This window comes from Oncorhynchus gorbuscha, linkage group LG05 (assembly GCF_021184085.1).
Source record: "Oncorhynchus gorbuscha isolate QuinsamMale2020 ecotype Even-year linkage group LG05, OgorEven_v1.0, whole genome shotgun sequence".
Classification (NCBI taxonomy): Eukaryota; Metazoa; Chordata; class Actinopteri; order Salmoniformes; family Salmonidae; genus Oncorhynchus; species Oncorhynchus gorbuscha.
This window is the reverse complement of record NC_060177.1, coordinates 67,125,844-67,151,653: the sequence shown is the minus strand read 5'-3', so window position 1 is coordinate 67,151,653 and position 25,810 is coordinate 67,125,844. Positions and strand designations below refer to the sequence as shown.

Genomic DNA, 25,810 nt, shown 5'->3' with positions numbered 1-25,810 from the left:
GACGGTTGAGCTAAAATAGGCTAATTTGATTAGCAGGTTGTAAGTAACAAGAAAATTTCCCAGGACATAGACATATCTGATATTGGCAGAAAGCGTACATTTTTGTTAATCTAACTGCACTGTCCAATTTACAGTAGCTATTAAAGTGAAAGAATACCATGCTATTGTTTGAGGAGAGTGCACAATTTTGAACATGAAAAGTTCTTAATAAAGAAAATAGGCACATTTGGGCAGTCTTGATACAACATCTTGAACAGAAATGCAATGGTTCATTGGATCAGTCTAAAACTTTGCACATACACTGCTGCCATCTAGTGGCCAAAATCTAAATTGCACCTGGGCTGGAATAGTACATTATGGCCTTTCTCTTGCATTTCAAAGATGATAGTACAAAAAACATTGTTGTATTATCTTTTACGATATCTATTGTATTATATTCTCCTTCATTCCTTTCACATTTGAACAAACTTCGAAAGTGCTTCCTTTCAAACGGTACCAAGAATATGCAAATCCTTGCTTCAGGTCCTGAGCTACAGGCAGTTAGATATGGGTATGTCATTTTAGGCAAAAATTGAAGAAAAGGGGCACATCCTTAAGAGGTTTTAACAACACTATTCAACAAGGCAGGTCCTACAGGCCTTAGATTTGTCACACCTGTGTAACTGGTGTGAAATGACTAGCTAGTTAGCGGGGTGTACACTAATAGCATTTCAATGGGTGACGTCACTTGCTCTGAAACCTTGAAGTAGGGGTTTCCCTTGATCTGCAAGTGCTGCGGCTTTTGTGGAGCGATAGGTAATGATGCTTCGTGGGAGGGTGTCAGTTGTGGATGTGTGCAGAGGGTCCCTGGTTCAAGCCCAGGTAGGGGTGAGGAGAGGGACGGAAGCAATGCAGTTACATTGATGCTGTTGACCCGGATCACTGGTTGCTGCGGAAAAGTAGGATGCCAAAAGGTAGGATGTGTAACCGGTGTGAAATGGCTAGCTTGTTAGCGGGGAGAGTGCTAATAGTGATTCATTCAGTGACGTCACTCGCTCTGAGACCTTGAAGTAGTTGTTCCCCTTGCTCTGAAAGGGCCACGGCTTTTGTGATAGGTAACGATGCTTCGAGGATGTCAGTTGTTGATATGTGTAGAGGGTTCCTGGTTCGGGGCGAGGAGAGGGACAGAAGCAAAACGGTTACACCCGGACTACTGTTCAGTGGTGTAATCAGGTGCCACAAAGAGGGACTTAGGAAAATTCCAATTGTCTCAGAACAGGGCAGTACGACTGGCCCTTAAAAGTACAGGGGGAGCTAACATGAATGATATGCATGTCAGTCTCTCATAGCTCAAAGTGGAAGAGAGATTGACTTCATCACTACTTGTTTTTGTAAGAAGTGTTGTACAGAGCTGTCTGTTTAAACTACTAGCACACATCTCAGACACCCATTCATACCCCACAAGACAAGCTACCAGAGGTCTCTTCACAATCCCAAGTCCAGAACAGAAAATGGGAGGCACACAGTACTCTATTCCACATCAGGTAACTGGTGCATGCAGTGGAATCAGATTGTCTTTTTTAAAGGTAAAAATACACCTTACACCAAGTGCATTGTAATATTGTTGTATGGTGGTATTATACATTTTGTATTGTAGATATGTAGTGGTGTAATAATGTTAAATGATGTACGGTTTTATCTTTTGTTTTATATGTAATGTAAGCGCCTTAATGTGCTTGGACCAAGAAAGAGTAGCTGCTGCCTTGCCAGAAACTAATCCCTAAGAAATACAAATATAAATAATGGGAGACAGGAATTAGTTTGTGCACAGTCGCTAAATGCTAACAAGCCCAAGTGAACATAAACAAATTGCAATGACAGACACGCCAGCTCATAAAGTTGTACAACAATCTTTAAAGGTTTTCTGCACACACAAAACAAATATTAGACAGCAGGGTTCTTGATCCAAGAAAGGATTGATTGTCTCTGCTGTAACCCAAGAAGCTTGATTTTACAAGCTAGCCACTTAGCAAGCAAGTGAGCAAACCAAATGCATAGCTGGAGCCCTAAGCTGGAGAGATTTTTTTTGGCACATCTTATAAGATATTTAGCTGGTAAACATTAGTAGAGAATTTCAAGTGTAACTTGATCACCTCTCTTGCACTGCACCACAGTGGATCGTCACATCACGAAAGCTTCTGTTTGCTCCGTGGGCTCTTTGTAAACAAATGTACCATGTGACTACTGGGCTGGCTATATCAGCTGATTTAGGAAATTAAAAAATAATGAAAAATGTATGAAAAAATAATGCAACAGACAAAATGATGAACACAATCTGCTTGATCTATTAACCTAGTGCACAAGATGACTGCGGGCATTTATTTTTAAATAACAAATATTCCCCAATTCTTCGGCCGGGTTATTGAAATTTGTATCGTGGGTTGAATTAAGACCCTCAAACTTTTACAGATGGACCATCAAAAGCATCCTGTCGGGCTGTATCAGCGCCCGCAACCGCAGGGCTCTCCAGAGGGTGGTGCGGTCTGCCCAACGCACCACCGGGGGCACACTGCCTGCCCTCCAGGACAACTACAGCTCCCGATGTCACAGGAAGGCCAAAAAGGACATCAACCACCCGAGCCACGGCCTCTTCACCCCATTATCATCCAGAAGGCGAGGTCGGTACAGGTGCATCAAAGCTGGGACCGAGACACTGAAAAACAGCTTCTATCTCAAGATCTGTTAATATCCATCACTAGCCGGCTACCACCTGGTACTCAACCCAGCACCTTAGAAGCTGCTGCCCTATATACATAGAATCACTGGCCACTTTAATAATGGAACACTAGTCACTTTAATAATATTTATATATTGCTTTACTTATCTCATATGTATATAATGTATTTTAATCTACCCTATTTTAGTCAATGCCACTCCAACAAGAATTTTGCTATACCCACAATAACATCTGCTATATATGTGTATGTGACCAATAAAATGTGATTTGATTCAACACACACACACACACACACACACACACACACACACACACACACACACACACACACACACACACACACACACACACACACACACACACACACACACACACACACACACACACACACACACACACACACACAAATCAAAAGGGCTGAGCGGAATGCTGAACACGTGCACTTATTAACTGTGAAACCTGTTGTATTGTTCAACACAAGTCTATCACAACCCAATGATTGTGGCATGTACCAATACTGAGGCTGATTTTAAAAAACTGTGGACTTAACAGCCATGTGGGTGGGATTAGACCAGCAAGTAATAACAGACAAAAGTGATAAAAGAAGAAGGGGCATTTCCACTGCTCATTTTCATTCATGAAACTAAGTGAAATGTGACTGTCCCAGCCATAATCACGGATCCCGCTGATACGGCCAGTGACTGATGAAGCAGAGATTTAGTGTTTGTGGCAAGTGCCACGAGTGCGACAACAGCCACCAGCTCTGACAGCGCTGTGCACAAGGTTCCAGTATGAGAAAAGCCTGCAGGTACAGTGCCTTGCGAAAGTATTCGGCCCCCTTCAACTTTGCGACCTTTTGCCACATTTCAGGCTTCAAACATAAAGATATAAAACTGTATTTTTTTGTGAAGAATCAACAACAAGTGGGACACAATCATGAAGTGGAACGACATTTATTGGTGTGGGAGATTATATACATGATTTGATAACAAAAGAGAAAAGGTACAATTATGGGTTCATTCCTTGTTCTGGTAAAATGCATTCTCTATTGTATAGGGCAGGAAGAAGTTAAAGGTCATGGGGGACACTAAAAATGCAGACACATGGATTGCCTGGGGACTTAGGTGACTAGCTGGGGACAGTCAATGACTAACTGATGGATTGCCTGGGGACGGGGTCGGCCAGGTGACTAACTGATGGATTGCCTGGGGACGGGGTCGGCCAGGTGACTAACTGATGGATTGCCTGGGGACGGGGTCGGCCAGGTGACTAACTGATGGATTGCCTGGGGACGGGGTCGGCCAAGTGACTAACTGATGGATTGCCTGGGGACGGGGTCGGCCAGGTGACTAACTGATGGATTGCCTGGGGACGGGGTCGGCCAGGTGACTAACTGATGGATTGCCTGGGGACGGACTAACTGATGGATTGCCAGGTGACTAACTGATGGATGGCCTGGGGACGGGGTCGGCCAGGTGACTAACTGATGGATTGCCTGGGGACTGGGTCGGCCAGGTGACTAACTGATGGATTGCCTGGGGACTGGGTCGGCCAGGTGACTAACTGATGGATTGCCTGGGGACTGGGTCGGCCAGGTGACTAACTGATGGATTGCCTGGGGACGGGGTCGGCCAGGTGACTAACTGATGGATTGCCTGGGGACGGGGTCGGCCAGGTGACTAACTGATGGATTGCAGGCATCGGTCATATCACAGGGGAAACACAAGTCTGTTTGGCCTTGGACAACCATATGAAGAGCAGGGGACCAGAACAGATGGGAACCCTAAAGCTACATGAGATGAAGGACACATACAATAGGGACACAGAGTTAATTACAAGGTCTGAGCACAGGCCACAGGAAGGGGGGGATGTAAATTATTATCTTTAGGTCAAGGGAAAGGTCTTGACATCATATAATCTGGCCGGAAGCAGATGTGGGGGTTATTGAGCTGAACAAGCAGGACGTAAAGATTGGAATGTAAGGGGATTTGCATTGGGGGATGAACTGATAATGTATGGAAGGAGATAAAAAGGACAGCGAGAGCTCTGGAGGGGGTGAGTCCTGCGGGGCTCTCCGGCTTCTGATACGGGGGTGTATTAAAAGTCTATCATTGAATTCAAAAAGTTATTGGTCGTGTCATGTTTCAATCTATTGGTCACTACATTGGATATTTCAAACTTTTTTAACAAATCAAAAACTGAAAAATTGAGCGTGCAAAATTATTCAGTCCCTTTACTTTCAGTGCAGCAAACTCTCTCCAGAAGTTCAGTGAGGATCTCTGAATGATCCAATGTTGACCTAAATGACTAATGATGATAAATACAATCCAACTGTGTGTAATCAAGTCTCCGTATAAATCCACCTGCACTGTGATAGTCTCAGAGGTCCGTTAAAAGCGCAGAGAGCATCATGAAGAACAAGGAACACACCAGGCAGGTCCGAGATACTGTTGTGAAGAAGTTTAAAGACGGATTTGGATACAAAAAGATTTCCCAAGCTTTAAACATCCCAAGGAGCACTGTGCAAGCGATAATATTGAAATGGAAGGAGTATCAGACCACTGCAAATCTACCAAGACCTGGTCGTCCCTCTAAACTTTCAGCTCATACAAGGAGAAGAATGATCAGAGATGCAGCCAAGAGGCCCATGATCACTCTGGATGAACTGCAGAGATCTACAGCTGAGGTGGGAGACTCTGTCCATAGGACAACAATCAGTCGTATATTGCACAAATCTGGCCTTTATGAAAGAGTGGCAAGAAGAAAGCTATTTCTTAAAGATATCCATAAAAAGTGTCATTTAAAGTTTGCCACAAGCCACCTGGGAGACACACCAAACATGTGGAAGAAGGTGCTCTGGTCAGATGAAACCAAAATTGAACTTTTTGGCAACAATGCAAAACGTTATGTTTGGCGTAAAAGCAACACAGCTCATCACCCTGAACACACCCTATCCCCACTGTCAAACATGGTGGTGGCAGCATCATGGTTTGGGCCTGCTTTTCTTCAGCAGGGACAGGGAAGATGGTTAAAATTGATGGGAAGATGGATGGAGCCAAATACAGGACCATTCTGGCAGAAAACCTGATGGAGTCTGCAAAAGACCTGAGACTGGGATGGAGATTTGTCTTCCAACAGGACAATGATCCAAAACATAAAGCAAAATCTACAATGGAATGGTTCAAAAGTAAACATATCCAGGTGTTAGAATGGCCAAGTCAAAGTCCAGACCTGAATCCAATCGAGAATCTGTGGAAAGAACTGAAAACTGCTGTTCACAAATGCTCTCCATCCAACCTCACTGAGCTCGAGCTGTTTTGCAAGGAGGAATGGGGAAAAATTTCAGTCTCTCGATGTGCAAAACTGAAAGAGACATACCCCAAGCATTTACATTACATTACATTTAAGTCATTTAGCAGACGCTCTTATCCAGAGCGACTTACAAATTACAAGCGACTTACAGCTGTAATCGCAGCAAAAGGTGGCGCTACAATGTATTAACTTAAGGGGGCTGAATAATTTTGCACGCCCAATTTTTCAGTTTTTGATTTGTTAAAAAAGTTTGAAATATCCAATAAATGTCGTGCCACTTCATGATTGTGTCCCACTTGTTGTTGATTCTTCACAAAAAATACAGTTTTATATCTTTATGTTTGAAGCCTGAAATGTGGCAAAAGGTCGCAAAGTTCGAGGGGGCCGAATACTTTTGCACGGCACTGTATGTATTACTCCTTAGTCAGCAGTCATTAGAACAGTTCCTTAAAGTGATAGTTCCGGATTTTGGCAATGAGGCTCTTTAGCTTCTTCCCCAGTCAGATGAACTGGTGTATACAGTTTTGTTATATCATGCTAATGTCACAGTATAACTTTAGACCGTCCCCTCGCCCATACCCGGGCGCGAACCAGGGACTCTCTGCACACATCAACAACAGTCAACCACAAAGCATCGTTCCCCATCGCTCCACAAAAGCCACGGCCCTTGCAGAGCAAGGGGAACCACTACTTCAAGGTCTCAGAGCAAGTGACGTCACCGATTGAAACACTATTTAGCGCAAACCACCGCTAACTAAACTAGCCATTTCACAACCGTTACAAAGCTGTTCCTGTAGACTTCCAATCACTGCACTAACACTAGTTAGCATTGGCTCGCAAAACTACCTCTATCTTCCTTAATACTTAACGCAGATAGAGCGAGAGAGCGACAGAGAGATAAAAGAAGAGAGAGAAAGAGGTAGAGTACCAGACAGACCCATAGGACAGTTCTGCCACAGGACATTCAGTAAAGCAGGAAGAGGAGTAGGAGAGCATGCAGTGTGTTTACAGTTTCCTCATGTCTGTATGCACAGTACATGTCTGCCAGTGCCACTGTGCACACACTGTAGAAATGCATCAGTATATGTCCATGTGTGCCCCAGCACCCCTGATCAGAGCTTAGCATGAGAAAGAAAGAAGGGGGGTGTCTCTCTCCCTCTTGCCCCCCTCTCCGTCTCTCCCCCTTCCCACCCCCTCGGACCCCCTTTGAGTGGACCCCTTACCTTGCGCTTTTTATCCCGCGATCGGTTCCTCTTCTTGGCCTTATCCTCCTCCTTCTCCTTTCGCTCCGCCTCAATCTGGGCTTCTAAATCCTTATTCTTGCGGAGATGTTTGGCGGCTTGTGCCATATTTCAGCCTGGTTGAGACGACTGTCTGGTGGAGATGAAGGTGGTAGAGGCCTGGCGAGGTCCTGGGTTGGGGCTGGGGAGCTGGGAGGCTGCAGTGCTGGAGGTCCTGGGTTTGGGCTGGGGCTTGGGGGTTGCAGTGCTGGAGGTCCTGGTTTTGGGCTGGGGCTTGGGGGTTGGGGGTTGCAGTGCTGGAGGTCCTGGGTTTGGGCTTGGGCTTGGGCTTGGGGGTTGCAGTGCTGGAGGTCCTGGGTTTGGGCTGGGGCTTGGGGGTTGCAGTGCTGGAGGTCCTGCCTGTCGTGGGCGGATGCTGATGGTGCCAGTGTGTTTTCCTACGTATGGCCCTGCAGCGTCTGATGGCGTGCTCACATTCTGCCTCCTCCTCCTCCTCCTCTTCAGCAGTGCAGTCACACACAGGGAGGCAGTCCTCAGCCGTCTGCTGTGGGATGCTACTGCAGAGCATCACAGAACCCGCTCTCTCTATCGCTTCCTCTCCCCTTCTCTCTCACTCATGTACACATTCCCTGTGTAATTATTTTTGCTCCTTCTTCCTCTGCTCCTCCATTCCTCCTCACTCTGAACCACAACAAGGGAACAGAACAGGGGGAATGCAGTTGATGCTGCAGACTTTTCTGTCTCTTTTTCTCTCTACCTTTCCCTCTCTCTTTAGCCTCTAAAGTCCCTCTTCCTCTCGTGTTCTGCATTCCTGTGAAACTATTCCGACCACCTTCTAAGAAAATATAAAGATTAAGAAGAGGGGGACGGACAGAGGAATAGAACAGCTTGAACAGCTTTAAGTGAAAGTCAAATTTCCCTCCTCTTGCTGCTGCATTGATTTGGTTTCTTGTTGCAATTTTTTATTTCTTTGTTTCTCTCCTCTCTCTAATAGTCCTGCTGCTTGTACATCTGTGGAGGGAGTTGCGGACAGAGCGATGGACAGAGCTGTGGGAGGCATTGAGCATCACAGGCATTCTGAGTATCATCACTCTCACTCAACAAGAGACCAGAGAAGAAAAAACCCATTCCAAAACATACGTGGAAAAAACTGCCTCGCTCTCACTCGCTTACTATGCTGCTACCTTCCTCTCCCGCTCTCACTGCTCCCCCACCCTCTCCCTATTCCACTCTCTCTTTGCTCCCTCTCCCCCTTCCTCCATTGGTACCATGCAGGCTTGCTGGTGCAGAGTGTGTGTGTATATTTGTGCATGCTTCTTGTGTGTGCAATAACATACTATTCTATATCACACTCTGAGCTGCGGTAATAACACCAGCAAGCCTGCTACCAGCTCAAGTGTCCTCTCGCTCGCTCTCTTTTTCACTGCTCACCCTCCCTCTCCCCCTCGCTCTCTTTCTCGCTGCTCACCCTCCCTCTCTCCCTGCTCTTCAGGCGCTGTGGCGAACAGGATTGGTACCCATGCAGGCTTGCTGGTGCAGTGTGTGTGTCTGTGTAATGTGTATGTCTTAACATGGCTGCATGTATGAGAATAAGTGTGTGGGAGCGCGCTCGTGAGTGTCAGTGGCGTAGCGCAGTTTCACGGGCCCTCCAGCAAGGTCCGAGCAAGGCACCCCCCCACCAAAAATACAGATTTTGTTTATAATTTTATATTTTTCATGGAGCAGAGAGAAACATTTTCAGTATTATAGATAATCTTATGCTATTTTGCACATTTTGCCATTAGGCTGAGAGAATGCTGCTATTTTCAAAGCTCAGGGATTCTTGAAAGATGGGACATTCTCAACTTTTTTCCCAGAAATATTAAAAATATATTTTTTTAAATGATAAAAAAAATATTTTGATGGACCAAAGTATAACCCATCACACCATGTAAAGGACCAACCTCATTCAGACAACATGTAATGTGTTTCTTTGGATCCCCATTAGGTCTTGCAGAAGCAGCAGTTACTCTTCCTGGGGTCCACAAAAACAAAACACATGACAAGTAACAGTGATAGACACCCAAATCTAAAATACAACAATATACAAACAATACAACAAACAAAAATGATGTGACTATTAGAGTGTGTCTGTCTGTGCATGTGTTTGTGTGTCTGTCTGTACCCTCCGTTCCATGAGTTGCTTTTTATTTTGCTGTTTGCTTGAGTAATTGGAGATGGAAGGGAGTTCCATGCTAACATGGCTGTGTATAAAACTGTGCGTTGCTGTTAATTCGTTTTGGACTTGGGGATGAAGAAATGTGTGGAGTATGTATGGATGTCTGAGCTGAATCTTATTTGGTTACGCAGACAATCTGGAATTTTCGTCACCTAGAAGTGAAGCAGTTCATCTCTCGTCAACCTTCAACCAGGAACGATGGGCATGCAGGGAGTAGATCTGCTTTAATATGGCAGATAGAGTGTAGCTTCCATTAATGGAATTGACTGCATCACTTCCAATCCACCATATCTTTTTTTGCAAATGTATATATACAGTACCAGTCAAAGGTTTGGACACACCAACTCATTCAAGGGTTTTTCTTTGTTTTACTATTTTCTACATTGTAAAACTATGAAATATGGAATCATGTAGTAACCAAAAAAGAGTTAAACAAATCGTAATGTATTTTAGATTCTTCATAGTAACAACCCTTTGCATTGATGATAGTTTTGCACACTTGGCATTCTCTCAACCAGCTTCATGAGGTAGACACTTAAAAGTTCATTTATGGAATTTCTTTCCTTCTTAAGCGTTTGAGCCAATCAGTTGTGTTCAGTTGTGTTGTGACGAGGTATGGGTGGTATACAGAAGATAACTCTATTTGACAAAAGACTAAATCCATATTATGGCAAGAACAGCTCAAATAAGCAAAGAGAAACGACAGTCCATCATTACTTTAAGGCATGAAGGTCAGTCAATTCGGAAAATCCTTTAAAGTGTCTTAAAGTGCAGTCTCAAAACTGATCAAGCACTATGATAAAACTGGTTCTCATGAGGACCGCTACAAGAAAGGAAGACCCATGTTTACCTCTGCTGCAGAGGAATAGTACATTAGCATTAACTACACCTCAGATTGCAGCCCAAACAAATGCTTCACAGAGTTCAAGTAACAGACACATATCAACAAGGAGACTGCATGAATCAGGCCTTCATGGTCGAATTGCTGCAAAGAAACCACTACTAAAGGACACCAATAATAAGAAGAGACTTGCTGGGTCAAGAAACACAAGTAATGGACATTAGACCGGTGGAAATCGGTCTTTTTAAGAAAAAGGGGGACTGCCTAGTCGTTGTGAGACGCAGAGTAGGTGAACGGATGATCTCTGTGAGTATGGTTTATTTATTGTTCTTATTATTATTATTATTGTTACCTTTATTTAAACTAGGCATGTCAGTTAAGAACAAATTGGTGGTTCCCACCGTGAAGCATGGAGGAGGAGGTGTGATGGTATGGGAGTGATTTTCTGATGACACTGTCAGTGATTTATTTAGAATTCAAGGCACACTTAACCAGCATGGCTACCACAGCATTCTGCAGCTATACGGCATCCCATCTGGTTTGCGCTTAGTAGGAGTATAATTTGTTTATCAACAGGACAACATGAAAGGACAACATGACAACAGGACAACAGGACAATGACCTACAATGTAGAAAATAGTCAAAGTAAAGAAAAACCCTTGAATGAGTAGTTGTGTCCAAACTTTTGACTGGTGCTGTATATGCATAAATATCTACGTTGTAGAATAATATTGAAGACATCAACGACTTGGTCTTTTACCAAATAGCACTATCTTCTGTATACCACCCCTACCTTGACACAACACAACTGATTGGCTCAAATGCATTAACTTTTTTGGGATAGGGGGCAGCATTCAAAATTTTGGATGAAAAGCGTGCCCAAAGTAAACTGCCTGCTACTCAGGCCCAGAAGCTAGGATATGCATATAATGTCTGTGAGTATAACATAACTGAAATAGCAGGCAAAAATCTGAGGAAAATCCATCCAGGAAGTGCTATTATTTTGAAATGGGTGGTTTTTCATTGAAAGCCTATCCACTATTTAAAGGGATAGGACCCAGATTCTGTTACCTATGGCTTCTACTAGCTGTGAAAATATTATATTTATATATTATTATATTATTGAAATATTATTGAAATATTATAGAGTATTTATGCTAAAAACAACCTGAGGATTGATTATAAACATTGTTTGCCATGTTTCTCATTTGCAACTGCGACCACGAAGATAAAGCTAGCAGTGTGAACAGGATGCTATTTGGAATTTTGCAAAAGGCATCTGCCTCTGGAGTGTGACCACATTTGAGCCATTGGATTACTGAACAAAACGCACCAACAAAATGGAGGTTTTTGGATATAAAGAGGGACTTTATCGAACAAAACTAACATTTATTGTGTAACTGGGAGTCTTGTGAGTGCAACCATTTATTTTTATTTTTTTATTTCACCTTTATTTAACCAAGCCGACTTTATTTAACCAAGCCGACTCTTGATTTGATTTTAGATTGGAGATGTTTTGATAGAGTGAGTTTTGTAGATGACATCGAAGGAGGAGTTTTTACTAGGGTAAGCTTGGCTAGCCAGACACCTAGGTACTTATAGGTGTCCACATATTCAAGGTCGGAACCATCCAGTGTGGTGATTCTAGTCGGGCATGCGGGTGCAGGCAGCGATCGGTTGAAAAGCATGCATTTGGTTTTACTAGTGTTTAAGAGCAGTTGGAGGCCACGGAAGGAGTGTTGTATGGCATTGAAGCTCGTTTGGAGGTTAGATAGCACAGTGTCCAATGTCGGGCCGAAAGTATATAGAATGGTGTCGTCTGCGTAGAGGTGGATCAGGGAATCGCCTGCAGCAAGAGCAACATCATTGATATATACAGAGAAAAGAGTCGGCCTGAGAATTGAACCCTGTGGCACCCCCATAGAGACTGCCAGAGGACCGGACAGCATGCCCTCCGATTTGACACACTGAACTCTGTCTGCAAAGTAATTGGTGAACCAGGCAAGGCAGTCATCCGAAAAACCGAGGCTACTGAGTCTGACGATAAGAATATGGTGATTGACAGAGTCGAAGGCCTTGGCAAGGTCGATGAAGACGGCTGCACAGTACTGTCTTTTATAACCATACGAAGATCATCAAAGGTAAGTGATTAATTTTATTGCTATTTCTGAATTTCGTGACTAATCTACTTGGATGCTAACTGTTTGTAATGTTTTGTGTGCTGAGCGTTGTCCTCAGATAATCACATGGTTTGCTTTCACTGTAAAGCTTTTTGAAATCTGAAACGGCAGCTGGATTAACAACAAGCTAAGCTTTATTTTGATGTATTGCACTTATGATTTCATGAAAGTTAAATATTTATAGCAATTTAATTTGAATTTGGCGGTCTGCAATTTCACCGGAAGTTGTCAAGGTGGGACGCTAGCGTCCATAAGAAGTATTAAGAAGGAAAGACATTCCATAAATGAACTTTTATCAAGGCACACCTGTTCATTTAAATGCATTCCAGACTACCTCATGAAGCTCATCAAGGCAAAGGGTGTTCTGAACCTTGCTATTCTCATAATTTCTACAGATTGTAAATCAAAAAGAAAACATTTTTCTAAAAGTATTCTTCTATTATTGATCGATTGACTATGACTTTTCAGATCACCCAGTAGTGCTATCTTCAGAGTTAGCTCCAGGTAAATGTTGCAAATCTTGAGCCATTTTTGGACCTGTGACCAAAAACAAGCTCTATATGGACTGTACCAAAACAAATGATCTAATGATTCTCTCTCTTTGCATAAAAATCTGCAGAGCTGGGAAGGTTGTAACCCCATATATTTAACATTATATTGGTTGCAATAATTTAGTATAATAATTTGGAAAAATTATTTTAAGTTTTGAATCTGGAGTAGTTTTGCATATCAGTTCATAAACCATGTGCCATGTAATCGGTACGTCGAAAATCTCTTCCCAACTATTTTGCAATCTATATGGCACAGCTGTCAATTCTTTGGAAATGAAAATGATATACTTTTATATTTATCACAATTTTCTTTGACCAATTATGGTCTTTAATGCTGGGCAAAAAGTTCCCTACTTTTTCCCTCTTCCACTTTCCTCATCCATTTTTGTGGGAATGCTGCAATTAGTTGGATGTCATTTTGGGTAGAGCAGACATTTCCATATATTTTATACCATTTAAAAAATATATTAAAATGGTTTATATCTATTAGTATATTTTTGTTTAATATTTGTAGAATTTTCTGTTCATTTATTTTTCTGGTGGATTCAACTGAAATTGCAACCAACTTTCTATGACTTGTTTTAAAAATAGCAATATTTGGGAGATGATTTCCTTTTCAAATAATTGAAGTGTGGGGTTGTAATCTGAATAAAGGGGAAAAGGCCATTCTTCAACATGGGGTGAGACGTTCTTATTCATTTGCTAGAGAACAAGTTTGGATATAAGTATAACTTTTGTACAACTGAAGGCTTTAGCGAGAGGTCTAATGCTTTAATATTCAATCATTTATGCCCTCTGAATTCATATTAATTCTATAAATATGCCAGTTTCATTTTGTCTGGCTTGCCATTCCAAATCAATGTTCACTAGGTGTAGGCAAGACCATAAGCAAATAGGTAAACTGGGATATGACTAAAAAAGTTAATCAGGGTGATTTCTCCACAAATAGACAGGTGTTTCCCTTTCCATGGCAGCTAGATCTTATCTATTTTTGCTATCTTTCTATAAAAATGTATTGGAGTGAGATCATGTATTTATTTGGAGGGATCCAAATTGTGTCAAGGATATAATTAAGGTCTTGCAAACATTGAACCTTCTCATTGTGCTACTACATTCCTCCTTAATGCTCTACCTGTTATCTTTCTCTCCCTCTCTCTCTTTGAAAAAAAGGTTCTATCTAGAACCTAAATTGGTTCATTGGCTGTCCCCATAGAAGAACCCTTTGAAAACCCATTTTGGGTTCCATGTACAACCCTTTCCACAGAGAGTTCTACAGTATATAGAACCCAACAGGGTTCTACCTATAACCAATAAGGGTTCTACCTGTAAAGTGACTGTTCCACTGGATGTCATAAGGTGAATGCACCAATTTGTAAGTCGCTCTGGATAAGAGCGTCTGCTAAATGACTTAAATGTAAATGTAATGAACCAAATAGGGATAGCCTCCATGGACAGGCCAAGAACCCTTTTGGAACCCATTTTTCTAACAGTGTACCTCCCTCCTCTCTTTCTCCTGCAAAGACATCATCCCTCCTCTGATAGTAGCTCACTATTCTGCAGCAGCATACACATGAACAGACCAGGTGTTATTGCCTTCTGTCTGCAGTGCTACTAGTGTATACACATCACTCTCATTCACACACTACCGGGCAGACGCACACACTGGCTGTCACACAAGCGATTACAGGTTCGGAAAACATGGAGGCAAAATACTACAGAAATAGTGTTATATTACTCCCGTGAGGAGGTATTTTCCTAGGCCCAATAAAGCAGGCTTGTGTAAGTTGTGTGCTGTGTTTTCTCTGACCTAATGACTCGTCATGCTTACAGGGGATGTTAACCCTGCCAGAGGACCACATCAATGTACCCTGACCAATGACCATCTGAAAGGCCTTACCAACACGTTACATCCTGACACATACTCAACACAACGTCATATTATTTTTCAGTATAATCGAAGGGGAGCTACCACCATTACGCCGAGCATTGTCTCTGTGGTTTGTACCTGTGGTTAGATGGTCCTACCTGAGGTTGAGTCTTTGGCTGAGTCTGGGGCTGAGGGGACAGGACTGAAGCTGGGACTTAGGAGTACATTAAGTGGTCCTCTGGCAGGGTTAACATCCCCTATAAACATGTGAGGTGGACAGGGCTGAGGCCAGGGCTGAGGGGGACAAGGCTGAGGCCGGGGCTGAGGGGGACAGGGCTGAGGCCGGGGCTGAGGGGGAGAGGGCTGAGGCCGGGGCTGAGGGGAAGAGGGCTGAGGCCGGGGCTGAGGGGGAGAGGGCTGAGGCCGGGGCTGAGGGGGACAGGGCTGAGGCCGGTGCTGAGGGGGACGGGGCTGGGGGGGGGACAGGGCTGAGGCTGGGGCTGAGAGGGACAGGGCTGAGGCTGGGGCTGAGGGGGACAGGGTTGAGGCTGAGGCTGAGGGGGACAGGGCTGAGGCTGGGGCTGAGGGGGACAGGGTTGAGGCTGGGGCTGAGAGGGCCAAGGTTGAGGCTGGGGCTGAGGGGGACAGGGCTGAGGCCGGGGCTGAGGGGGACAGGGCTGAGGCCGGGGCTGTGGGGGACAGGGCTGAGGCTGGGGCTTAGGGGGACAGGGTTGAGGCTGGGGCTGAGGGGGACAGGGCTGGGGCTGAGGGGGACAGGGTTGAGGCTGGGGCTGAGGGGGACAGGGCTGAGGGTGGGGCTGAGGGGGACAGGACAGAGGCCGGGGCTGAGGGGGACAGGGCTGAGGCTGGGGCTGCAGCAGAGAGGGACAGGTTGTATGGCCCTGTGGGGAGAAAGAAACACCTTGCTACCCTCCTTCACCGTGAAGGCCAGCGCAACCAGCACATTACTCGCTCCACTGCCCCTCTTAAAATACAAGCCCTAAGGTGACAGGCCCTCACACATACACAGACAGTCCTGCCCCAAAGAGAGAAAAAGAGAACACAACCAACAACACATCCAGTCATGCCCAGTAGGGTGGTTGTCCATAGCATGACACATATTGTTACTCAGTCACAAGTTAACACGATTCTGAAATAATACAGTTTTGGTGCACCCAAAGGGTTTGAGTACAAAAGCTTTTAATACAAAGGGTTTGAGTACAAATGGTTTGAGTACAAAGGGTTTGAGTACATAGGGTTTGAGTACATAACGGTGTTATGGATGAAGCTGGTCAAGCTACAGTATATAGGTTTTTTTGCGTTATTTTAATTGTCAATCATGAGGAAGGACAAACAAATGTATGTGAGTTAACTCCACTAATATATTACTCATTCCCTTCATGCATCTATGTGCAGGTGTTATTTAAAAGTTGCTACAAAGTGATTATGTTTAAGAATCAAACCTGTATGGTTAATTGAAATGTGATTGCATACCTGTTATTGTCCTATTCATGTTTCCTGACCAGAGTTTTACAGGCAAAAGAAAGTGTTTGAGAGCGCAATGTTTAAACTGTGGGTTATGCCAACCTTGATTGTCAGGGAGAGAGGGGGATAATTGGTGAACATTGAAATGCATATAGAGAGGAAGAGGTGAAATGAGAGGGATAACTGGGCCCAAAATCTGTCTTCTCCAGCAGATGGAGTTTTTCTTTTTTTTTCACTCACCAAGCGAGAGGTGGTATGGAGGTCTGGAGGTCAATGATATTGTTTGGAGATCAATGAGAGAGAGTCGAATTTGGTTAACAGAACCTTGTCGTGTCTTTGGCTATGCCGGATTAATTGATATGACATGCTATTCTATAAAATAATTTCTCTGTAATTAATTGCATCTGATTGAGCTAATCATATAAATGTAATTAACTAGAGAGTCGGGCACCACAAAATAATATTTATAGAGCTGTTATCTTCCGAATAAACTCTTAAAGACCTAGTAATATTTTACATCTGTCACGCCCTGGTCGAAGTATTTTGTGTTTATCTTCATGTATTGGGTCAGGCCAGGGTGTGGCATGGGGTTTTTGTATTGTGGTGTGTTTTGTCTTGGGGTTTTGGTGTGTATGTATTGGGATTGTAGCTAGTGGGGTGATCTAGCAAGGTCTATGGCTGTCTGGAGTGGTTCTCAATCAGAGGCAGGTGTTTATCATTGTCTCTGATTGGGAACCATATTTAGGCAGCCATATTCTTTGAGTTTGTCGTGGGTGATTGTCCTTAATGTCCTTGTTCCTGTCTGTGTTAGTTTTCACTAGTATAGGCTGTTTCGGTTTTCGTTACGTTCTTTGTTTTGTAGTGTTTGTGTTTTAGATTCGTGTTACGTTTTTTGTTCATTAAACATGGATCGCAATCTACACGCTGCAGTTTGGTCCAACTCTCCTTCACCACACCTAGAAAACCATTACAACATCAATAGCAGTCAATATCAATCGTCATCTTAATTCAGTCTGATCTGAAGGTTGTAAATTCTTTTATCTGCATGAAGTTGAATCAGCAATAATTGGGTTTAATTATTTATTTACTAAATACCTAACTAATCATACAGAATTACACATACACACAATTAATCATAACTTGATTACAAATTACTTCATAAAGGAAAAAGTCCCTAGCGGGCAGAACAGATATGACAGCTGGTTACACAAAAGAAAAGGGCTGGGTTTGAGTGAAAGAGTGGGAAGACTGAGGAACAAAGGGAAGAAGCTGGGCTATCGTAAATACAGTATCTGATGCATTCTAAAAAATCCTGCCCATTTGGAAAAGGAAAATGCAATAAATATTTACTCTGAGCTGCGCTTCAGTAGGAAGGTGGTAGATGGAAGACCGTGTTGCCAAACCGAGTCCTCTGTCCTTTGAAGAATGTCTCTGGTGGTCAATTGGATAAGTTGTAGTAACGTCGTTGTGTGATAGACGGGATACTCTGTCTGTTCCTTCCTAACCCTTGTTTTCAGCAGCTGTTGCTAACTCAACGGCTAGGAGGTATCACTTCTGTAATGAATAAGAGTTCAAAGTTCATACCATTCGCAACCAAAGCTCACGCTGATGTTGGCTTCGTTCTGTAGTTATTATCTGAACCATTCTGACATAGGACCGTCGTCCTCACATCATCGGAACAGGAAGTTATGTTGTTGTCAAGGGCTTATATAGGAAGGGAGAGGAGGGCGTGTTTGAAAAGTTTTATAGCCCATGTCCCTTCACAGGGCAGGCCACTAATTGAACAACCCTATCTTATGAAAATCCACATTTCTAATTTTGGAAGCTAAAATCACAATTCATCCCATCACAAATAATTTATATTCAAACATTTAAATTGAACAACAATTCCATGTGAATCCGATAACTTTATCATCTTATCATTGATGAGAATGTCATGATGGCTTATTTGCTATGTGTCTTTTTTGATAGAATAGAAGTTTCACAATGCTTAGGTTGTTACAAGTGTACTGATATGAGCAGGACATGTGACATCCGGCAACTTTGATAAAAACACTTGATATCAGAGTTATGCCTGTTGTCACGCACATCTGCCCTCTCAATGGCTAGAATGGTTGCACCTGATCTTGCCTATTACTGACAGCCTTTCATTTTTGAAGAAACTTATTTTCATCGTTAGAGAAGCCAATGGAATATCTGGTCAATATAATGGATAATCTGTGATATAATGGAATGTTCCATGGTGAAATACATTGTGGGTAAATGTGTTTAAACCGTTTATTTCCTGTGCCCATACAGGGGAATGTTGGTCTATACTGAGCCAAGTTCAGTTGCCAAATATTGTTGTGCATTGCAGATAGAAATGCCATGAATAGAGTCAACATGATTCCTTATTCTACATCCTGGAAAGGCATGTTTCTATCTGAACGTTCCAAATATGTGCGTCCTGCTGAATGTGCCCCTGGTGCTGCTTATGCTAATTGCTATTAGCCATTTTTGAGGCAGCAGTTAGGCCAGTTCTCTGACTTAATGATCTCTGTCCAGTTTATTATGCTCCACTTCCGGCCTATTATTTTGTAAATATTGACTTTTTTTTACACCTATTTTTAATTCTCCCCTATGGCAAGAAAATGTACCATCATTATCTGCCTCCTCACTGCAACATTCACTGCAACATCCACCACGACAACCTACCTCACAATGACCTTAGTGCCTCGATAGAGAGTGTGAGTCCACACTTTACTGATGGGGATGGAAACTAAGTGCCATTTTTTACACCAATTCATATTCACTCTACAGGTGAAGAGCGATAGAGAGAATGTGCCTTGGGGGAATATTCTCATAAACTGATCTAATTTAGTCATGCTCTTCATCAAAGATGATCACATGACCATCAGGGTCTGGAGAGTAAACACTTTATTAAGTCAGAATAAACCTGCCCAATGACAGCCAACACAAAAAACACCTCTTCATACAACTGTCTTTTATCTCCTACAGAGATAGCCTACAGATCACTATGAAGTGGATTTAGTTATGCTGAGAGAGTCCACCTCACATTTCTATAGAAAGTGTCTCTAGAGTGTAATGGTTGTTCTGGCAGAGGTCCATCAGCCTACAATACAGTACACAGTACATGGTGCATGTTATCCTCTAGCCCTACTGTATTTTACTGGATACTTGTCCATTGTCCATTAAATACTGACTCTCTGAATTGCATTGAAAAGAGACTTTTGTTTCAGTTATGTCCAGTGGCTCAAAGTATCATAATCCTGCCATTCCAACTGGCTGCTTTTCATCAGCCCCAAACAAAACTAAGGGTGTAATCATAATGATACATAAGAAACTCATAATAAATCACCATCCTTGGTAAAGGTTAAGACCAAGAAGGCAGCATCACTTTCCTTAAAAGTATCAGTAATGGAGAAAAAAATTGCCATCATTAATGTGTATGCTCCAAATTCATATTATACTTGTTTTTTGATTCTCTGAAGAGCATATTGTTAGAATTAACTGAATTCCAACTGGTTATTGGGACAGACATGAATGCCATTCTGGACATGCGGGACAAATCTAATAAGACCAACTATAATCCACAGGCAACCAAGGCTCTCCAACATATACTCACTGATTACAATCTCATTGATGCCTGGCAAACTCATAACCCTAAAGCAAACAGGCACAAAACATTCTCCCGAATCGATTTTGTACTATTACTGTATCTACTCTATTTTCTTCAATCAAGAAAATAGAAATTCAACATGTGAGCCTATCTGATCATCATGCTGCCAGATGCACATTCCACAATCTTCTAAAATAGCCACAAGATGGAGCTTTAATGTTTCCTTACTACAAAATCCTACTTTCTGTGAACATTTTGAAACTGAATTGAATGAATTCATAGTGATGAACAAAAATTCAGTCGATGATCCTCAGATTTTATGTGACCCCATCAGAGGTTTTATAAAAAACAATGCAACTGCATTTGCATCTGGGCTCAAAAAATAGATAAGATATCCGATTTGGAAAAGTTCAGATGTTAGAGCAGCATTTTCCAAACTCAGTCCTGGGGACCTCAAGGGGTGCATGTTTTAGTTTTTGCCCTAGTACTACACAGCTAATTCAAATAATCAAACCTTTATGATGAGTTCATTATTTGAATCAGCTGTGTAGTGCTAGGGCAAAAACCGAAACCATGGGGTCCCCAGGACCGAGTTTGGAAATGCTGCATTTGTAAGGACAGAGGCTGGAAACGAGAAGCAGCAAAGGACAGGAACAGAATACAGACAGCGTCTGGACAGGGGAAAACAAAACAACAATAACGCTGACACGGGGAACCAAGGGAGGAACAGACAGATATAGATGGAGCAATCAAAAAGGTGAAGGAGTCCAGGTGAGTTCAATGAGCGCGGATGCGCGTAATGATGATGACAGGTGTGCGTAATGAAGGGCAGCCTGGCGCCCTCGAGCACCAGAGTGGGCATGACAGCATTAGAGCATTCTCAACAAACAATTTTTTAAGACCAAGGAGTGACTACTCTCTCCAAAGTCAAGACATAACTACATCTATTGATAAGACAGAGAGCAGAATTAGCCATCCATTGAGTTAGACCCAACCAGTACTTCCATGGTAATCGACCCAGTCGTCTTCTGGCTAACAAGCTTCACAGTAATGATCAATTAGCGGATATTGCAACAATTGAATCTGACTTAGATGAATTACAATCAGAACCCAAATTAAACAACCAAGGATTATCCTGTTTCTATAAAGAATTGTATACCTCTGATTGTAAATCCACACCAAACCAGATTAAGTTATTTTTAAAACATATAAAAACTCCTCTTCTCTCAGCTGAGGAAACTGGCTTGCTGGGAGCCCAAATTCCTCTCCATTAATTAAAAAGGGCATTGGACAACATGAATAAAGAAAAATCACCCGGTTGGGATGGTATTTTAAATTTGGAACCAATTAGGCCCACTGTTACTTGAAATCATTAGCACAGCCATTCACCAAGGTTCATTTGTAAGGGATGTAAATACAGCACTAATTTCACTTTTATTTAAAAGGTAAGGACGCCACCCAGTGTTCTCACTGTCGCCTCCTATATTTAATAAACACATATATTAAACTATATTCAAAAATTATATTGCTTTTATAAGCTTTTGATAGACTAGAATGGTCATATCTTTGGTCGGTTTTGGAATAAATGGGACTTGGCTCCAATTTCATTAATATGATTACAATACTAAATGCCAATCCCTCAGCCATAGTAATAACAGGAAATACCTGCTCTGTTCCATTCAGAATAACTAGAGGTAGCAGGCAAGGTGATCCCATCTCACTTCTACAATTTATTTTGTCTATGGAGCCAGCCCCAGCCCCAGCCCCGGACCCAGCCCCTGGCCCAGGCAATTCAACAAATGAAAGAAATTACACCAGTATCTCTCAATTATACAGATCACGTCATTTCATTACATGCTGACGATATCTTTATCTTGACAATGTATCTCAATCTCTCCCAAACGCTTAAAAGATCATAGACAAATTCAGCTTCATCGCAAGATATAAAATACATCTAATCAAATCTACCCAATGGAGGATTCCATCTCTCCTTATGGAATCCTAATTGTTTCCCATTTGAAATATTTGGGAATGGATATATTTACTTTCTTATATAAAACAATTGGCAGAAACCTTAACAGAATACTCAGATCAATTCAATCTGACCTCACTAGATGGACTGATATACCAGTTGTTTTAACCGGCAGAATATCTATAGTCAAAATGGCTATATTGCCACAGATTAATTTAGTCTCCCCCTTCTGGCTATTGGGATAAAATCCAGTGCAGTTTTTAAATGTTTATGTCAAGGTAACCAATCCCGGATCAAATGAACAAAATTACAAAGAGAAAAAGATGTAGGAGGACTATCCGTACCAAACCTTACATTGTAAATCCAGGCACTAGCGTTTCATCCCATTCTATTTTGGTTTAGATGTGATTCTACTGCACCCTGGCTGAGTATAGAGAGAAATATGGTGTCTCCTATTGCACCGGAAGAGATGGTCTCCACATATACATCCCTTAAATAATGAAACTTTGCTTTGGTCCTATTGTTGCTCACACAATTTTTATTTGGGACTAATTTCTATTTGCCGACAATACGCCAATATTTCACAATAATACCTTGCGATTTGGAGGGCGGTCTTTTGCATCACCCAATGGTCCGAATGTGGAATCCGTACCCTTGCCAATATAATGCACAGGAATGGTTTGAGGACATTCCAAGATATGACAGACATAGAAATGACCATACAACTCCCTTTTCCTATATTTACAACTGAGGTCAGCTATGTTGGCCTATGGAGTCCCTTGGGAAAGCCAACTACCAAACCATCCAAAGATGGGATTTATAAATAAATGATCTGTGCTCCCGAAAGTACGGATCTCTATAATATATCAACAACTTTTGGAAAGCTCATATTCTGAGCTAGCCATTAAAAAAGTATTGTCCACAGACCTAAGTGAATCTGAACAACCCTTCAACTGGAGCAGAATATATATTTCATTTGATTTGAGAATATGGAAAAATATTGCCTTGGCACCCCGTAATCCGAATCATCAATTTATTCATTTTAAGTTTGTTAACAGACTGTATTTAACACCAAGGAAACGTTTTATGATGAAATTTGCCCAAACTCCTAACTATTCATTGAGTCCACTAAATCAGGTAGGCACATCCTTCATAGGATGTGGGAGTGTCCTGCAGTTAAATGCTTCTGGAACAAAGTAAAAAAGTGCATGAATGTAAATGTTCAATGTGTTGCATCTACTGTGTTACTTAATGGTGATAGCTCCTTGAATCTCTCAATCAATCAGAGACCATTACTGCTGACAGGCAGGATTGCTGAAAAAAAAAAGATGTTGGAATTTAGATGGCACTCACCTCACTCTCTCCCAAATCACCAATGGATACCGTTACTATTAGAAGTTATAAAATTAGAATAATCAACAGCGAATTAATACTTATGTAAATTATGCATTTCTGTTATTATGGGGTATTATGTGTAGAATGATGAGAAAAAAGGTATAATCCATTTTAGATTAAGGCTGTAATGTAACAAAATGTGAAAAAAGTCAAGGGGTCTGAATCCTTTCCGAATGCACTGTAACTATATATATACTACCGTTCCAAAGTTTGGGGTCATTTAAAAATGTCCTTGTTTTTGGAAATAAAGCACATTTTTTGTCCATTAAAATAACATCAAATTGATCAGAAATACAGTGTAGGCTTTGTTTAATGTTGTAAATTAGTATTGTAGCTGGAAAAGGCAGATTTTTAATGAAATATCTACATAGGGGTACATGGGCCCATTATCAGCAACCATCACTCCTGTGTTCCAATATGCACGTTGTGTTAGTTAATCGAAGTTTATCATTTTAAAAGACTTAATTGATCATTAAAAACCATTTTTCAATTATGCTAGTACAGCTGAAAACTGTTGTTCTGATTACAGAAGCAATAGAACTGGCCCTCTTTAGACTAGTTGAGTATCTGGAGCATCAGCATTTGTGGGTTCAATTACAGATTCAAAATGGCCAGAAACAAAGAACTTTCTTCTGAAACTCACCAGTCTATTCTTTTTCTGTGAAATGAAGGCTGTTCCATGCGAGAAATTGCCCTGAAACTGAAGATCTCGTACAATGCTGTGTACTACTCCCTTCACAGAACAGCGCAAACTGTCTCTAAACAGAATAGAAAGAGGAGTGGGAGGCCCCGGTGCACAACAGAGCAAGAGGACAAGTACATTAGAGTGCCTAGTTTGAGAAACAGGCACCGCACAAGTCCTCAACTGGCAGCTATATATATATATACTGTATATATACTGTATATATACTGTATATATACTGTATGTATGTATGTATGTATGTATGTATGTATGTATGTATGTATGTATGTATGTATGTATGTATGTATGTATGTATGTATGTATGTGTAAGGGTTTTCCTACTCCTCTTCGTCTGAGGAGGAGAAGCGAGAAGGATCGGAGGACCAATGCGCAGCGTGGTAAGTGTCCATCATTGTTTATTTTAAAAACATAAACTGAACACTATGAATACAAAAACAAAACGTGCACAAGCTGAAACAGTACCATGTGGCGAATAAACACAGACATGGAAACAATCACCCACAAAACAACAGTGAAACCCAGGCTACCTAAGTATGATTCTCAATCAGAAACAACTAACGACACCTGCCTCTGATTGAGAACCATACTAGGCCAAACACAGAAAACCAACCTAGAAACACAAAACATAGAATGCCCACCCAACTCACGTCCTGACCAACTAAAACAAACAAATAACACAAGAACTAGGGTCAGAACGTGACAGTACCCCCCCACCCACCCAAGGTGCGGACTCCGGCAAAACCTGAACCTATAGGGGAGGGTCTGGGTGGGCATCTGTCCGCGGTGGCGGCTCTGGCGCTGGACGTGGACCCCACTCCACCATAGTCTTAGTCTGCACCTTTGGGGAGGGTACTGTCACACCCTGACCTTAGTATTCTATGTTTTCCTTGTTATTTTGGTTAGGTCACGGTGTGACATGGTTGATGTATGTGTTTTTTGTATTGTCTAGGGGTTTTGTATGTTTATGGGGCTGAGACCTTTCTACGTAGATTGTATGTCTATGGTTGCCTAGATTGGTTCTCAATTAGAGGCAGCTGTCTATCGTTGTCTCTGATTGGGAACCATATTTAGGCAGCCAAATTCTGTGGGTACTTTGTGGGTGATTATCTATGTCTATGTTAGTTGCTTGTGTCAGCACAGTTTTCTTATTATAGCTTCACGGTCGTTATTTGTCTATTGTTTTGGTTAAGTTTACTTCATGTTCTTTCTTCAATAAAGAATAATGTATACTAACCATGCTATGTTTTGGTCCTCACCTTCTACTCCATACGACGATCGTGACAGTGTATGTATGTGTATGTATATATATATATATATATATATATATATTCTCATTCTGCAGCAATACGCCATCCCATCTGTTTTTCTCTTAGTGGGACTATCATTTGTTTTTCAACAGGACAATGACCCAACACACCTCCAGGCTGTGTAAGGGCTATTTGACCAAGAAGGAGAGTGATGGAGTGCTGCATCAGATGACCTGGCCTCCACAATCACCCGACCTCAACCCAATTGAGATGGATTGGGATGAGTTAAAGCGCAGAGTGAAGGAAAAGCAGCCAAGTGCACAGCATATGTGGGAACTCCTTCAAGACTGTTTGAAAAGCATTCCAGGTGAAGCAGGTTGAGAGAATGCCAAGAGTGTGCAAACTGTCATCAAGACAAAGGGTGGCTACTTTGAAGAATCTAAAATATATTTAGATTTGTTTA

The 25,810-nt window shown here is 42.1% G+C and overlaps 1 protein-coding gene across 16 annotated transcripts in view; it reads right to left on the bottom strand.

Annotated features, from left to right (window-relative positions):
- The window catches only part of LOC124036354 (ankyrin-1-like), a 217,481-nt gene that overhangs the window by 184,895 nt on the left and 6,776 nt on the right, over positions 1-25,810 (bottom strand). For 2 of the 16 annotated variants that reach the window (XM_046350836.1, XM_046350845.1), the window contains exon 1: positions 7,252-7,377. The exons of the other annotated variants lie outside the window; for them this stretch is intronic. In XM_046350836.1, coding sequence (XP_046206792.1) covers positions 7,252-7,377 — 126 coding nt within the window. Of the gene's footprint in view, positions 1-7,251; positions 7,378-25,810 lie in introns of those variants that run through there. 16 annotated transcript variants of the gene reach the window in all.